The following is a 14,308-nucleotide window of genomic DNA, read 5'->3' as shown; positions in this document are numbered from 1 at the left end:
CAATCGACCACCGTGCTCTGCAGCTCGCGGTTTCGGCGACAGGTCCCTCCGCTTGCTCGGAGCAGGTTCTGGACACGAGGCTTCCCCTCCCATGCTGACCGAAGGACGTTCAAGCGCACACGGAGCAGGGAGGGCATGCTTGCAGGGGCGCACGGGGCGGCAGGGGCTGGGACCCACACACGGCAGGCGGGAGAGCACAGCAGCGGGACGGGGGCGCAGCGCACACGGAGGGCCGCGGGGAAGGAGCACACGGCTCCGTCCCGCCACGTCGGCGGGTAGCAAGCGGGGGACACGTCAGCACCTTTCTGTGGCCGGGCTTGGGGAAGGAGTACGATTTGATTCTGGAAATTATTCCACCCGCCGACCACGTCTAGAAACCATAACGGCAAAGAGGGGAGAGTCAATGTTTCAGAAAGCAAACACATGACATGCTATTCCGTCTGGCTTTGTGTCCACACCGCCCCGCTGGGATGCTGCCCGACGCACCTGCTCACGGGGGAGGTTTCAGGGAAAGCCTGCCCCTGAGCAGAAGGATCTGGAAAAATACCCTGGTTCATATTTCCCATGGGAAGCTCTAGAATCAGGGCTGTCCCGTTCAGCAGCCCCGTCTCCTATAGATACTAAATCTCGAACGAGACAAATCGTTCTAAAGAAACCAGAAGTGCCCAGTTGTGTTTTTACTTCCCCGGGGGCTGGTCCCGTGGTTTGTGGGAATTCCTTGATTTGGACACGTATGGAAGGCGCATTTTTCCTGTCTGCGTTGACACGCAGTCGATAAAAGATTTTCCAAGATATCTACCTCTCGAAGCTACTGGGGGGGATGCACGGCTCCACGCAGGGGCTCCATTTTAGGCGTTGGTGCTGAAGTTGTCTGGTATTTTGGCAGATTCCACGCCCCCCCCCCCCCGCCAGTCTGGGGACAGGGGCTGCCCCTGAGAGCCTCCCTGCCTCTATGTAGGTGTGGCCCAGGGGGGGAGGGGGTCAACCATCCTCACTGTAGGCAGGACGGACGTTCCGCTTTCTGCCGGTGGTTTTTTTAAGGATTAACAGGCAAAAAGGGAGACGTGATGCACACAGCTCACTGGAGGGGATGTATTAAAGGTATCAGAGATGGTTTAGAGATGGTATTTAAGGACACCGAAGGTCCACACTGAGATCCCCGAGAAGGAGCAGGACCCGATTCCTCCTTGGGTATAAACCTGCGTGTCAGCTTGGAAGAGTCGGGAGCAGGCAGGGAGACGGGATTCTCCCCGCAGGGGCATGTGTTGGGCAAGCCCACGTGGAGATTCGGGGACCGGTCACACTCACCTCCTTCGGATGCGGAGCGAGAGGTGCGTTCTGGCCATTCTAGAGGGTTCTCTCAGCTGATGCTGCTGAGCACCCCGTCCCCACCCAAGCCTCCACTAAGCTATTGCCAAACCAGTTCTCAGGAAAGGTCGAGGCTTCTGCTAACGATGGTCTCACCAAAAGAGCCGGGCGGACAAGCTCCGTGAGACATCCTGGGCGGCAGACCGTGTACACGGTCTCCTGCATCGTGCCCCTTGTTTCCCAAAGGCGCCAGGAGGCATATTTCCGATTTAACACGGGGTCCCAGTCTAACCTACGAGGAAATGAACCTGGCCGGCCCAGAACTGGAAGTCGGCCAAGTCTACCTGACGTCCCCAGCCCCAGATTATCAAGCGTGGCAGGAACAGTCATGGCTAATCCCGCGGGCTAACCCACGCCTCTCCTGGCGCTAGCATCCAGCCGCTCCCCCGCGGGCCCCGCTCCCGTAACTTACGGCCGGATGGGCTCCCGGGAGGGGTGCGCGGGCTCCGAAGTTGATGTTTCCTGCGTGGAGAGAATGTGGGCAGTTACGGCTACGTCTCCGACACCCAGCGGCTCCCTCCTTCCCCCGGGAGTGAGCACTCAGCCTGACCACCAGCCAGCCTGGCCCAGAAGCCATGTCTCCTCCTTCACTCGGCGTCCTCACCCATGAAGTAGGACCAACCCGCTTTCTCCAGTGACAGCTATCGGCTATGTGTGATTCGCTGGAGTGACCCGACCTCATCTGCCACCAACCGGGAAGAAGAAGCCCTCTCCCCACCGTGATCAGGGACAGGCCGACTGTGAAGCCAGCCTGGTCACCGTCGGGATCGTAGGGACTGGGGCTCCACGGTCAGGGACCCACCTGTCTGCCCGCCGATCTTCTGGCACGGAACGGTCAGAACTCTCAGCAGTCCATCTGGTTTGTAAGAGTAATGCTCCACCAGCTGAAAGGGAGGACAGAGCCATAAACACCAGAGACAGGAGATGGGGGAATCCTTCCTGGAACCCCGACGCCCCCTGCATCCCTGAAATGCGACTTGAGGACAGCCCTGGACAAGGAAATGTGCTTCTTTGGGAGGTCGTCCTGGTCCGTCCTCATGCCTCCCCCTCAGAACACTCACATCCTGGACAGGAGTCCACACACCACCATCCCTCTGGACTGCGGCACCCTCCATCCACCCCTCCTTCCAACTGTCCCTCCTTCCCTTCCGTTTTTGGTACCAAGTTCCATTTCTTTGTGTATTTCTCTTATACGTATGTAATATTATAAAAACAGATTCAGCATGTCAACACTTATTCCTTCATACAGTCATTCAACAAACAGCCTGGGCCCCAAGACAGGACTGCAGGCAAAGTAAAGTGAGCAGGACACATTTCCTACCTGAGGCGCTTCCACTCTTGAAGGAGGGGCAGGTCAAGGAATCACAAGTGCTATTATTATCAATGACTGCTCTATGAGGGTCGTGGGCAACGGCTTTGGAGGGACCAAGCCATTGAGCCCAAGACTTCTGGGGAGAAGACAGCAGAGCTGGGACAGGGGACAGGGGACAGGAGGCCTGTGGACAGAATGCGGCCATCCTTGGTTAACGGCTCCCAGAAAATTGTGACTCACGGCGTCCGATTGGCCCATTAGAAAATTAATGACCGGCAAGTAGACCCTGAGATCAAGAGTCATGTGCTCCACGTGCTGAGCCGGCAGGCAGCCCTAATGAACCTATTTTGTCCTTCCAGCAGCCATTGTCTTCTGTAAGTTGTCTTTTATTGTGGTGAGATCGGCGCGCCAAGCAGACGCTGCGGTGTGACGAGCCCTAACACACTTGATGCGGGAGCGCCACCTGGTCTGGTGAACGCAAGAGCGTGCTCTCGGGCAGGGGGACCGGGGTCCCTAAGGCAGGGAGGCTGGGGGACCGGGGTCCCTAAGGCAGGGAGGCTGGGGGACCGGGGTCCCTAAGGCAGGGAGGCTGGGGGGACCGGGGTCCCTAAGGCAGGGAGGCTGGGGGACCGGGGTCCCTAAGGCAGGGAGGCTGGGGGACCGGGGTCCCTAAGGCAGGGAGGCTGGGGGACCGGGGTCCCTAAGGCAGGGAGGCTGGGGGCCCGGGGTCCCTAAGGCAGGGAGGCATCCCGCCCAGCTCTCCAGAGTCACTCCAGTATCTGGTGATACAACGCGCAGGACCAGGGTGCCCGGAGGCGGGCTGACCTGCCAGGATTCTCTCTCGGGCAGGGGAGAGCAAACAGTCTAGCAGGGGCCGGACGGCATATTTCAGACTTGCACATCCTGTGGCACAATCCTTTGCTTTTTTTTCTTTTTTTTAAAGGGTCTTTCGAAGTGGGGGAAAAAAAAACCTACTTCTTGAAGAACTACTCAAAAACAGGCGGGGTCCAGGCTGGGCTCGGGGTTCGCGGGCTCCTCCAGATCAGGCATTCCACCGAGCGCAGCGGTGGGGAACGGGGAACCGGCCCTGCTGGGCCCAGCTGTTTAAAGGTGCTTGGCTGGGAGGGTGCGCACAGCACGGCCCGGCCACGGCCACACGTGGCTGTGACGCACGTGAAGGTGCCCGGCGTGTGCCCACCTCGGCCCGCGGGGGAGTGGGATGGCATCTGTCCCCTGCCTAGGTGCCTCCCGGATTAGGTGCCACTTGGGGGGTTCCCTGACAGTGGTCAAGAATAAACCCTTTTGAGACCGGAGCTGGAAACATCCTGAGCACGCGCAGCGAATGCTGACCCGCTTTCTACGCCGCCTTAATTTCTCGGGGACTGCTTCCGCGGCGGCCAAGGCACCGGACCCTTGGTGCTCGGTTTGGAAGGCAGACAGAAGTGCTCCCCGCCCCCATGCGGGGCTGTCTGTGCACCTGCCAATGCCGCTGTCCCCAGACACCTCCGGGGTGTGGACAGCTGAGCGGCCCCTGACCTTCCGGAGCCTTGGCCCCTGGCCGTCCCGCCCTGTCCTTGTCCCCGCCTGGGGCTGGCTTCAGGGCACCTGATGTCTGAAAGGGGCCCTGCCGGGGCGGGCATGAGGCCGGGACCTGGGTGGGCTTTCTCCTCCTCGCGGACAGCCCCTACCTGCCAGAGTGTGTCGAACTTCTTCCCGTCGGGGATGGAGAGCTTGCCCGTCTTGTCCTTGTCGATCCGGTAGTGAAGCACTTTCCCCTCATGCAGCACGCACAGGGCGTATGACCCGTTGTCGTTCCTGTCCCTGATCCTGCGAAAGGACACCACGCATCACGCTCACACCCCCGCGGGCAGCAGCCGCCTTCCCGACCTGGGCTCTGGGGCTTGGCCCTGCGTCCCGACAGGCCCAACCGGCAGCTCAGTGACCCCAGCCGGTTGGTGACCCTGGCAGCTCATGAAGAGGAAACCTGTGTGGCGGGTGGGCCACAGCCGCGGCCCGGGGGGACCCCTGGGTGGACAGCGGGGGAGTCTGGGCTCAGCTCACCCAGAGCGGCCGCACGGTCAGGCCACCAGCACAGGGTACCCAGAGCACAGGGACAGTCACTGCACTCGCCCCTCGTCCCGGAGGTCACAGGCCCAGCCGCTGCCGCTCCACCGGCTGCCGGGCCGCGGCGTGGGGCGTTTGGTAAGCACTTTACTCAGGGAATTCTGGACCACAGGTGGGCCACACACCGCAGCCCTGCTCCCTGGGGCCCGCCTGCATCCCCTCACACCCTCCTGCTGCCTGGAGGACAGGGCTGCCCTGGACCGTGCTGACCTGCTTCCATGCCCCCCGTGAGCTCTCCCCCCCTGCCCTGTGAACAGGACTCAGAGACCAATAGCGAGCCGAGTGCTTGCCCACTGCCCCACGGGAGGAGTGGGCCTGTGGGATTTGGGGGGAGCAGATCCGGGCGGTGGGAACTGCAAAGCAAGACCTGGCTACGAGCCCCCACCTCTCCCCTGCAGCAACTGACGCCCTCAGAACCAGGAGCTCTGGGAGCTCTGGGACCTGCCAGTGAGGCAGGAGGCTTCCAGAAAGCCTTTCTGGCCCCGAGGAAATGGAGATGCCCAGACGTTTAGCACATACCCCGATGCACCGCATTTTGGAGAGCGTTCAGAAGTGCCAAGCTGCACGGAATTTCCATGTTTGGGGGATTTCTGATGCGTCCTCTGTGTGGCAAGAGGTCATACCCCCAAGCTGTGTTCGTGCTGTCCCTGCCTGTGGATTCATCTCCAAAGGCCACCTGACACTGAGGGCTGAGCTGGGTCCGGGGGGCTGGAACTGTTTTAAGAATAAATCTCCTGTGGTGTCTGGGAGGCTCAGTGGGGGAAGCCTCTGCCTTCGGCTCAGGTCATGATCTCGGGGTCCTGGGATTGAGCCCCACACCGGGCTCTCTGCTCGGCAGGGAGCCTGCTTCTCCCTCTGCCGCTCCCCAATTGTGTGCCTGTGCTCTCTCTCTCTTTGACAAAAAAATAAGTAAAATCTTTAAAAATAAGAATAAAGTTCTTGTGGGGTCATGCTTGGCCATGCACGATGGATGGGTTCCTGGTATAACCCACGGCTCCGGCAGCTGGTGCTGGTAGATCGACACGCCCAGACGCTCGGCGTCCTTGGCATGGCCGCTTCTCAAACCTTCCGCACCTTGCAAACAGCTCCTTCCTCCCAGCCCAAGCCACCAGCACCCCAGGCGTGAACCCGTCTTCACAGTCCAACCGCCCATTAAGGCCTGTTGCTTGCCATCAAAATAAAAAACCACCACCCAGAAAAGGTAAAACCTATTTTCACAGGGGAGGGGAACTCGGCCTATCGGATAGGAAGCTGTCTTGTAAGGCAGAACGTGGGGCTACTCGTATTTTGTTTATCTCAGAAGCATCAGTACTGCCCACAGGCGTAGTTTGGAGATACGAGAACTACACAAAACGAAGCCCGAGCCTTAAGAATTTTGACGGCAAGAGAATGCTATCCATGGGCTGTTCCAAAGGGTCATTCTCCATGATTTATAGCCTTTCCCCTCTTTGACCTCAGGGTCCTGGAAACAAGGAAAAGGGATCCAACTCTGGTTTTCTGAATTCCTGCCTAAACCGTGCCCCCCCCCCCACTATACCTTGCTTTAGCCCCGTAGACCTTTTCTCGTTAAAACTGAGACCGAGGACTGCAGGTGGCCCCGTGAGCTCGTGCCGTGAGCTTTTCAGAAAGCTGAGAACGGGCCAAGTAAGCCCGTAGTGGGAACACCCGCCACACCGGCAAAAACTCAAAAGGCCGCCAGTGCTGCTGGGTGACAGGGTGACGGTCCCTCTGCGCTGGGCGCAGCGTGAGTCGGACCGTTTCGGAGACCGTCGGGAATTCTCTGGGGAGAGCACAGAGCTTCGATCCTGGCGAGGCAGAAATGCACACTGTCTACATCTGTTTCTGCGTCTGTTGTAAGACACACACTTACGTCCTCCGCACCCATACGTCCTCCGCACCCAGAAAGCGCCGGGTGTTTACCAGCAGCTTTTTCTGTGACTGCCGGACACCCGCACAGAGCGGCCCCGCTCACGGCCTGTGGTCTTAGATGCGGGGACATGCGTGTGACGGAACAGCACAGCACCAGGACGGACAGACAGCAGCCACACAGAACACCAGGATAGACAGACAGCAGCCACACAGAACACCAGGACAGACAGACAGCAGCCACACAGAACACCAGGACAGACAGACAGCAGCCACACAGAACAGCAGGACGGACAGACAGCAGCCACACAGAACACCAGGACAGACAGACAGCAGCCACACACAACACAGGTCACGAGTCCATGCACGCAGGGTCCTGAGCAGGCGAAAGCAAATGGTTTGTTTAGAGAGGAACACTGAGGTCCTAGGTGATAAAACCAAAACAGAAGAAAAACACCCAAAGGGTCCGCCGGACATGAGCATCCAGGAAGTGGTGTCCTGGGGTGTGAGTGGGGCGGGCGTCCTGCGGGGGAGGGGGGTTGCTGTCTCCCCCCGCGGCTGCTGCCCTCCTTCCCACGTGTCCGATTTCACGATAAGGATGGGATGAAGAGAGATCTGGTGCAAGGCGGAAAGACAGCGCTTCTGGCTTCCAGACAAGTGACGTCAGCGGAAGTGCACCCCTCCTTCGGCTCTCCCCCGCCCCCGGGGCTCGGGTCCCGGAGGGGATCCCCTCTCTCCTGGGGCTCCAGCCGGGCAGCTGCCCCAGGGTTCAGCCCGCTCCGGGACCAGCAGGCCTGCTGCCTCCCAGCCCCCAAGCAGCGGGCAGGAAACGAGGGCAGAGAAGGGAAAGCCACAGGCCTACCCTCTTGAGGTGGCCAAGACCAAGAGCCCTGGTGACACGAACGGCCAGCCACGGGGAAGGGTCTGCTGGCTTCAGGTGGCTCCCAGGCAGGGGGGCTGTTTTTACGCCAGTGCACTAGGAATACCGCTCTGCAAGCCGAGGTGGCCTCCTCCCGGCCCCCTCCTGCCCCTCCGAGTGCTCCCGGGGCCCTGGCACAGCCACCACACAGACCTCCCGTGAGGGCAATGCAGTCTTCTTCCCGCCCCCAGGCTCGGCCAGCCTCGGGGACGCTCACAGAAGCCCTCCTGTAGTTCTTCTCCGTGAAGCTCTTGGAAGGCACGAGCTCACAGCACAGTGTGTTTTGCTAGCATGGAGGGTGGGATTTCCGTGCTTTGGACCATGGCTGGGCCTCGAGGCTGCAAGGCGCAGCGGCTCCGCTGGGTCAGAGGGCAGCCACTGGCCGCCGTGGGCAGAGCTCTTGGGCTCATGGCCTTGCACGCACAGATGCCGCAGCCCTTGGCCTGTGAGGCGGGGACAGTCCGTCCTGCCATTCCCAGCCTGGAGGACCTGAACCCTTGTCCTCCTCCCCTGGCCTCCGAGGTCAGAGACACTGTACTGGTGAGGCCCAGGCCCTGGCGGGGATGGGAGGACCTGGGTGGCAGAGGGACCCTCATGTCCCCCACCCTCCTCCCAGGTCGTGGGACACTGGGCTAGGGCTGCTGCAGACAGAACACAAGAGCAGGGCACGGGCTCGCCACCCCGCCGTTCTCGCTGTCCCCTCTGTCGTTTCCATGACGCCACAGAACCTGGCTGGCCAGAGGGGAAAGAGGGCTGGGATGGCAAGGGACAGTCACGGTGGCTGGGGTGGGCTGTGCGGATAGACCCGGAGGACTCCCACGGGCCTGCCCTTCCTGTCCAGGGCCCTGCGTGGGGCCTTGTGCCAGTCCTGGGCCAACCGTCTGTAGAACGATGGCTTCTTTGGAGCAGAGCTGGAGGGCCGGGAGGGAACGCGATGCAGGGTCCCTATAGATCAATGAAAGAGAAAAGAAAACACCCCCTGGGCCCCGTTGCAAAGCGTGATCAGCACAGAACACGGGTGCCCACCCGAGGCCTTCGTCTCTCTGCTCTGGTTCATGAAGTGGAGCTCGGCTACTCGCCCTCGTCTGGCCTCACGGGGCCTCTGGCAGATCAACGAGCTCATATGGACCTCAGTCCACAAGCACCTCAAACTCTCACTTCAGACGGGCTGTGCCTCAGCCTGACCCGGGTCCCCAGCACCACACAGGCCCGGTAACATGGCATCCTCTGACCAGTGACGGCGCCGATGGCCTCCATCACGCCACGAGGGGCTCGGGCCGGCCACACGTCATCTCACACATCAGTGAGCAACGGGACGGGCTTTTCTAAACCCACGCTTTGCTTTTGGAATTTAAGTATATTAAAAAAAAAAAGGGGAGTTGAAGCTAGAGCAGGGAAAGCGAGTGGTAAATAAGAACCAAGAAATAACGTGAGTTTGGTCTCGCAAGAGACACCTGATCGCGACCAGAGAACACCGCTCTCTGCCCCGCTCCGACTTCCGCACGCCGGCAAGGACTCTGAGGACACGTGTGCGCCACTACGGCTGAGTGCTAAACCCAGAGGGAGGACCAGGTTTTCTTTTCTCCACACGTAGGAAATAATATCTCCACGCTGCTGTCCGTGGAAGAGGCGGTCGAGCGTTACAGTTGAAAAACAGAAAATAAAAGGTACGCTTGGGAAGGCTGGGGCAGTTAGGTCAAAGATCACACTCCTGCTTCCTGAATGTTATAAGTTTGTTACCTTATTTCCCAGCTTTAAACAAGTGTAATATGTTGCAATTCTTTTCTTATCCCAAAAAATATACTTTGCACCTAACTTTGCGTTACTTTAAAAAAGGGTCTCCACACTATGTGTTTGGGAACCCACCAATCCCGGTCCTTCCTCAGGAGGGGGATATGTAACTTTTGGAAAATCAGTTGTTTACCTTTTCTAAGAAATTCATTTTTCAGCTCCACCCGAACTAATTTCTCAAGGCGGCACACCGGGTCACCGTGGGTGCTTCAGAGAGCCCAGCGGCTGCCCCCCAGCAGAGCCCTGGTCCCTGGGGTCACCAGGAAGGCAGAGCTCTGACCTCCACCTGCAGGACCGTGACTGGGGGTGTACAAGGGTGTCCCTGTCCTCACGTGTGGCTGGCCAGACCCCAGGCACGCACAGGTGTCATAGTCAAAAGACTAGCTTCAGGGCTGACATCTCTTCCTCACAGCTGTGGAGGCCCCAAGTCCCAGATCAAGGTGTGTCGGAGTCCAAGTCCGGGGAGAGCCGCTTCCCGGGCGGTCGGTGCCCCCGTCTGGCTGTGCGCTCACGGGGCCAGCCCGGCGCCTGCACGCACGGACGCCTCCAGCCTCCTGCTCCCACGAACCCATCACGTCGCCTCACGCCCTCCTCTGACCCCGCCCACCCCCAGAGACCCCCCTCCGAACACGGCCACAACAGCCTGGGTTTACCGTATGAATTTGGGGAGGACGTGAGCATCCAGCCTGTGACGGCAGGTGGGGAACAATCGTCACTAGGAACACCGCAGATGACGCGCCCGAGGGTCTATCGACCCACACCGTCCATCTCCGCAGTAAAGACCTACACGCCCGCACCCTTCACTCTCCCCGCACAGACCCTGAAGCCTGCCTCTTCCAAGTCACTGCCGTGTGGTCCCGGCAGGCTGTGTGGACGGGAGACCTACGGGGAAAGCTGACACTTCCCAAGGACATGCCTGGCGCCGTGCCCGGCCTGGGGAGCTGCGGGAGGGCAGAGGCCGCTGCACTGGTCTCAGCCCAGACCCCTCAGAACCCTGGGTCCGGGCTCTTACCTCCTACTTCCCTGACCACCGTGAGCAAGGTCCCTTGTGCTTGAATCCCCCGTAGAAAGTCCAGGATTTACACCCACGAGCCGTAAGGTCCCTTCTGGCCCAAGGCTTCTGTCTCCACACGTGGACCTCACACCCCGATTCGTGAGGAGAGGAGAGTGGGCCGAGTTGGCCGGCATCCCCCTGACACAACCCAGGTGGCTGGGGGTTTCTGGGTTTACGTCCTGCATCTTGAGCCGTACGGGTGACGATGCACAGCCTCACGCAGTCCTCCACGTCTCGAGACAGGTGACCTTCCTTCCGTGCCCTCTGCGGTGGCAGGGGCGTGTGCTCTCCCCAGAGAGGGGTCTCGCCGAAATGCAAACCAGAGGCTCTAGAATGAACGCGTGCAACATTCCCATTTTCTACGTGGAAACGGCCAAGCCTCCAGCGCTGCCCAATGGCGTCCCCTGGGTTCGAGAATCCCAAACCAGCTTGCACACAGAGTCCCCAGTTCACGATTTGGTTTGTCTGGTGATTTTCCAACTTCACGGCCGTGGAGAGAAAGTGCTACGCGTTCCGTAGAAGCCGTACTTCGGGTTTGAACGTGGATCCTCTCCCGGGCGGGCGATGAGTGGGCAATGAGCGTAGCGCGGTCCTCGCTGCGACGCCAGGCAGGGCGGCCACAGCCCCCAGGCAGCCACGCCATCTGGGGGGTGGATAACGGACCTTTCTGTCACTTTCCACACAGCGTTTCATGACTCACGTGAGACAGTCAGCACCTGACTCTCAGACGGGCTTCACGGCGATGATTTAGCCCTTCCCTACGCTCCCATGAGGAGCTCTGAGCGTATTTGTGGGGCTGGGCTCAGCCGTGCCCTCTGTCCGGGGCACGGGGGCATGAGCGTCTGTCCGGGGGCACGGGGGCATGACATACATCTGGACTTGTGATATTTCCCACCTACTAAGGGTTTGTCGGACGTGACCCCATGGCATGTCGAGGAAGATCTGTACTAAGCGCCTGCAGGGCCCTGGGCGTGGCGCGCCGCACGCTGACACGCTTCCGATTATCTTAAGTCGAGTCCACGATGCCCAGCATTTGGAGCCATAAAGACGAGGCTCCGATTCTGGATCTGAGAGCCCCCTTGGTTCTTCTCATTCTGCCGGGGGCTCTGGGGGGCTCAGGAGGGCAGGTTGGCCTTGGCAGTTCTCAGACGGGGTCATGCCGGGAACAAGTGCCCTGAGAGAGGCAGTGGGGAGGGGATTGGAGGTGGGGAGCATGCAGCCGGCCGCTGACTGCAGCCAGACCGTGTCCTAGAAGGGCTGGGACCGGACAAGTGTAGGAAACCAGCAGCGCAGACCGAGAAACCCACATGGCCGTCCCCACCCCAAATCCTGCCTTCCATTGAGGATCAATGGGGCGCGTGCCAGGGACCCCGGAAGAGGAGCCGTGCTCACAACAACGGCACATCTGCAGGGAAGCGACCCAGAGCCCTGGCCCTGACCAGAACCAGGTGCACAGAGCACAGCGCAGGGCCACGGTGTAGGCCCATGGTGTTGGGCCACGGAACAGAGCCACAGAGCAGAGCCACAATACAGACCCACACGGCTGGGCCACGAAAGCACAGGGCCATGGAGCAGAGCCATGAGGCACAGGGCCATGCAGCAGGAACACAGCCCAAGAGCTACACGCCAACCCCATGCCACTCTGTTCCGACAAGCATCCCATGCATCTCCTGCACTCAGGCTCCAGAAGGCGGAGGCCCTGAAATGTGCAGAAAGTGGACACGGTGCTTCGGTTCAAGCGTGCGTGAACGCACACTGTGTGGCCTCCGAGCGCTCACTCTGGCACCTCTGCAGGACTCTCCGACTCCAGACGTGCCCCACGAACAGCAGCTGTCTCTGCCCTAACACCTTCCCCAGGTGCACAGACTGACTGCGGTGCCCAGGGCACACGCCGTTCCCCGCTGGCGGCTCCCCACGGCCCTCAGGTCTCCTCTGCTCAGCGTCTCCCTAAAGCGAGGCCCCTTGTCTTGGCACAGAACAGAACCTATTACCCCCACCGTGGCGCGCTGCATCCCTTTCCTTCTGTGCCCCAGGCCGCTGCACGGCTTCTGTTCAATTCCGCAGCATCCGCTCCCCCTGAGATGTTAGCTCCGGAGGCAGCCGGTCCTGTGGCTCGGTCTCTACTGTGCAGAATGGGGCTGGCAGCCCCACAGTGTGGGGTCTAGAGGACACTGGGTCACGGACGGGTGAGCCAACTCCCGTGACTGGAAAGAGCACAGGAGGGGCATTCCACGGGAAAGCGGGGATGAGACATGAGAACGCTGCTGGGGAAGGAGCCCGCAGCTGAGCCTTCGGCTGTCCGGGGTCCCCCGTGTGAGCGGGGAGCAGGCGGCCGGCTCTGACCACAGCCGGTCCCCAGCGAGCCTGGGAGCAGGTGTCTGAGCCATTGAGAAGGCGAAAGGCCTTGCTCAGTCTTTGGAATAGACCACTCAGGGCTGACTTCATGCACCAAGAGGCTACGTGCACGGTCCCACGACATTTGTGTTGGGAATTAGTCCTAAGAAGACGGTAAAGGTCCGAACCTCAGGGGCAGACGATCAGACAGGTGTCCATGAGGAAAAGTGTCCCCGCCATGGGACTTCTGTTGGAGGTTGCCGCTATGCCCTTTCAACCCCCACCCCTGCTCCCACCACGGGCCAAACCGGCTACTCTGTTCTGGTGCACCACCGAGCAGGGACGAAAGGAGAGCCCGCGCCCCCTGCCAGCCACCCTGGGGTGTCGACTGGGCCACAGCACCGGGCGATACGGCCCCCACCAGCCCGAGACAGTCCCGTGCCATCCGCAACCACGGACCAGCTCCGAGAGGGCCGGCATCCCCAGGACCTCGAGGACTGAGGTCCATCGGGCGTCGGGTGACAATGAGCAGAGCGGGGACCCATGCTTCATTTCTGAGTTCGTAATGCTGACGTCCACACACCCGCGTGGGATCCATCACAGGAAACCGCCCAGCACTCAGCACATTGTGTTATCTGTCCTCCTGGCGCTTAGTTCCCAGTGACACAAGAGAAGTTAAAGCCCGACATCTGGGGGCTCTGAGTGAACGGGCCGCAGTGTTGACAGCCACAGGGACCGCCACGCATTCGTCTTTGCCACGAAAAGCAAAACTCGCGGCGGAATAACATTTCCTTAAAGGCTATGTCCCTCAGTACCCGAAAAGAGTCTTGGCCCTGGGGTTGGACTGGGCGAGACTGCGGCTGAATGACAAGGGACGGCTCGGAAACACGTCTTCACGGCGGCCCACGGGCGTGTGGGCTCTTGAAGGCCCAGTGTTGGGGAAGCTGAGTTGCCCCGTCCCTCCAAGCGGGCCCGGCCCCGGCAGGTGAGGGGGAGAGACCCCATACTTACAAAAACTTTCCGTTTGTCTTGGATCCTATCATGACGATTTGCTCAGATTCAACCCTTGAGATCTTCCCGTGGAACCAAGGCATCTTCTCGTGGGCCGTGGTGGCGATCAGCTTCTCCAGCTGAGGCTTCTGGCTGATGATGGCTTGTTCCAGGGCCTGGCCCTGCCACGAGAAGGAGCAGAGAGGGACGACGCCCGGATGAGAACAAGATGCAGGAACACTTTCTCATCTGTCCCGGGTCCTGGCGAGCTCATCCACTCATCACAAATAAAGCCGTAAGATCCGTACGTATGATTTTAGTACCTTCCGGTACATAACTACCAGTGCAGGTTCCAGAGGCCTCTTGAAGCTGGGCGGGGCTTCAGAAACCGGCAGGATCCCCCTGGTCCTGGGACCAGGCCTCCTGACCCCTGTGGATCACGGCCCTGCACCGACCTGACAGATTTGGATCAGAACCCGACTCCTCCCGCAGGCGACTCAGCAGCCCCTGGGTGTAGGCCGCAAAGGAGACACGGTTTTCCTGGCCACCC

At 60.3% G+C, this 14,308-nt stretch overlaps 1 protein-coding gene across 2 annotated transcripts in view; it reads right to left on the bottom strand.

Moving 5' to 3' along the window:
* SYK (spleen associated tyrosine kinase) overlaps positions 1 to 14,308 on the bottom strand; it is a 70,177-nt gene that overhangs the window by 24,662 nt on the left and 31,207 nt on the right. Inside the window, exons 3-7 of one of the 2 annotated variants that reach the window (XM_046022491.1) lie at positions 13,780 to 13,940; positions 4,369 to 4,507; positions 2,171 to 2,252; positions 1,781 to 1,830; positions 302 to 370 (exon numbers count right to left, since the gene is read on the bottom strand). In XM_046022491.1, coding sequence (XP_045878447.1) covers positions 302 to 370; positions 1,781 to 1,830; positions 2,171 to 2,252; positions 4,369 to 4,507; positions 13,780 to 13,940 — 501 coding nt within the window. The remainder of the gene's footprint in view (positions 1 to 301; positions 371 to 1,780; positions 1,831 to 2,170; positions 2,253 to 4,368; positions 4,508 to 13,779; positions 13,941 to 14,308) is intronic. The other variant, XM_046022492.1, reaches the window with a different exon arrangement.

Source organism: Meles meles, chromosome 11 (assembly GCF_922984935.1).
Source record: "Meles meles chromosome 11, mMelMel3.1 paternal haplotype, whole genome shotgun sequence".
NCBI classification, from domain to species: Eukaryota; Metazoa; Chordata; class Mammalia; order Carnivora; family Mustelidae; genus Meles; species Meles meles.
Note: the sequence above shows the minus strand (reverse complement) of the source record. Positions and strands in the feature narration are given on the sequence as shown.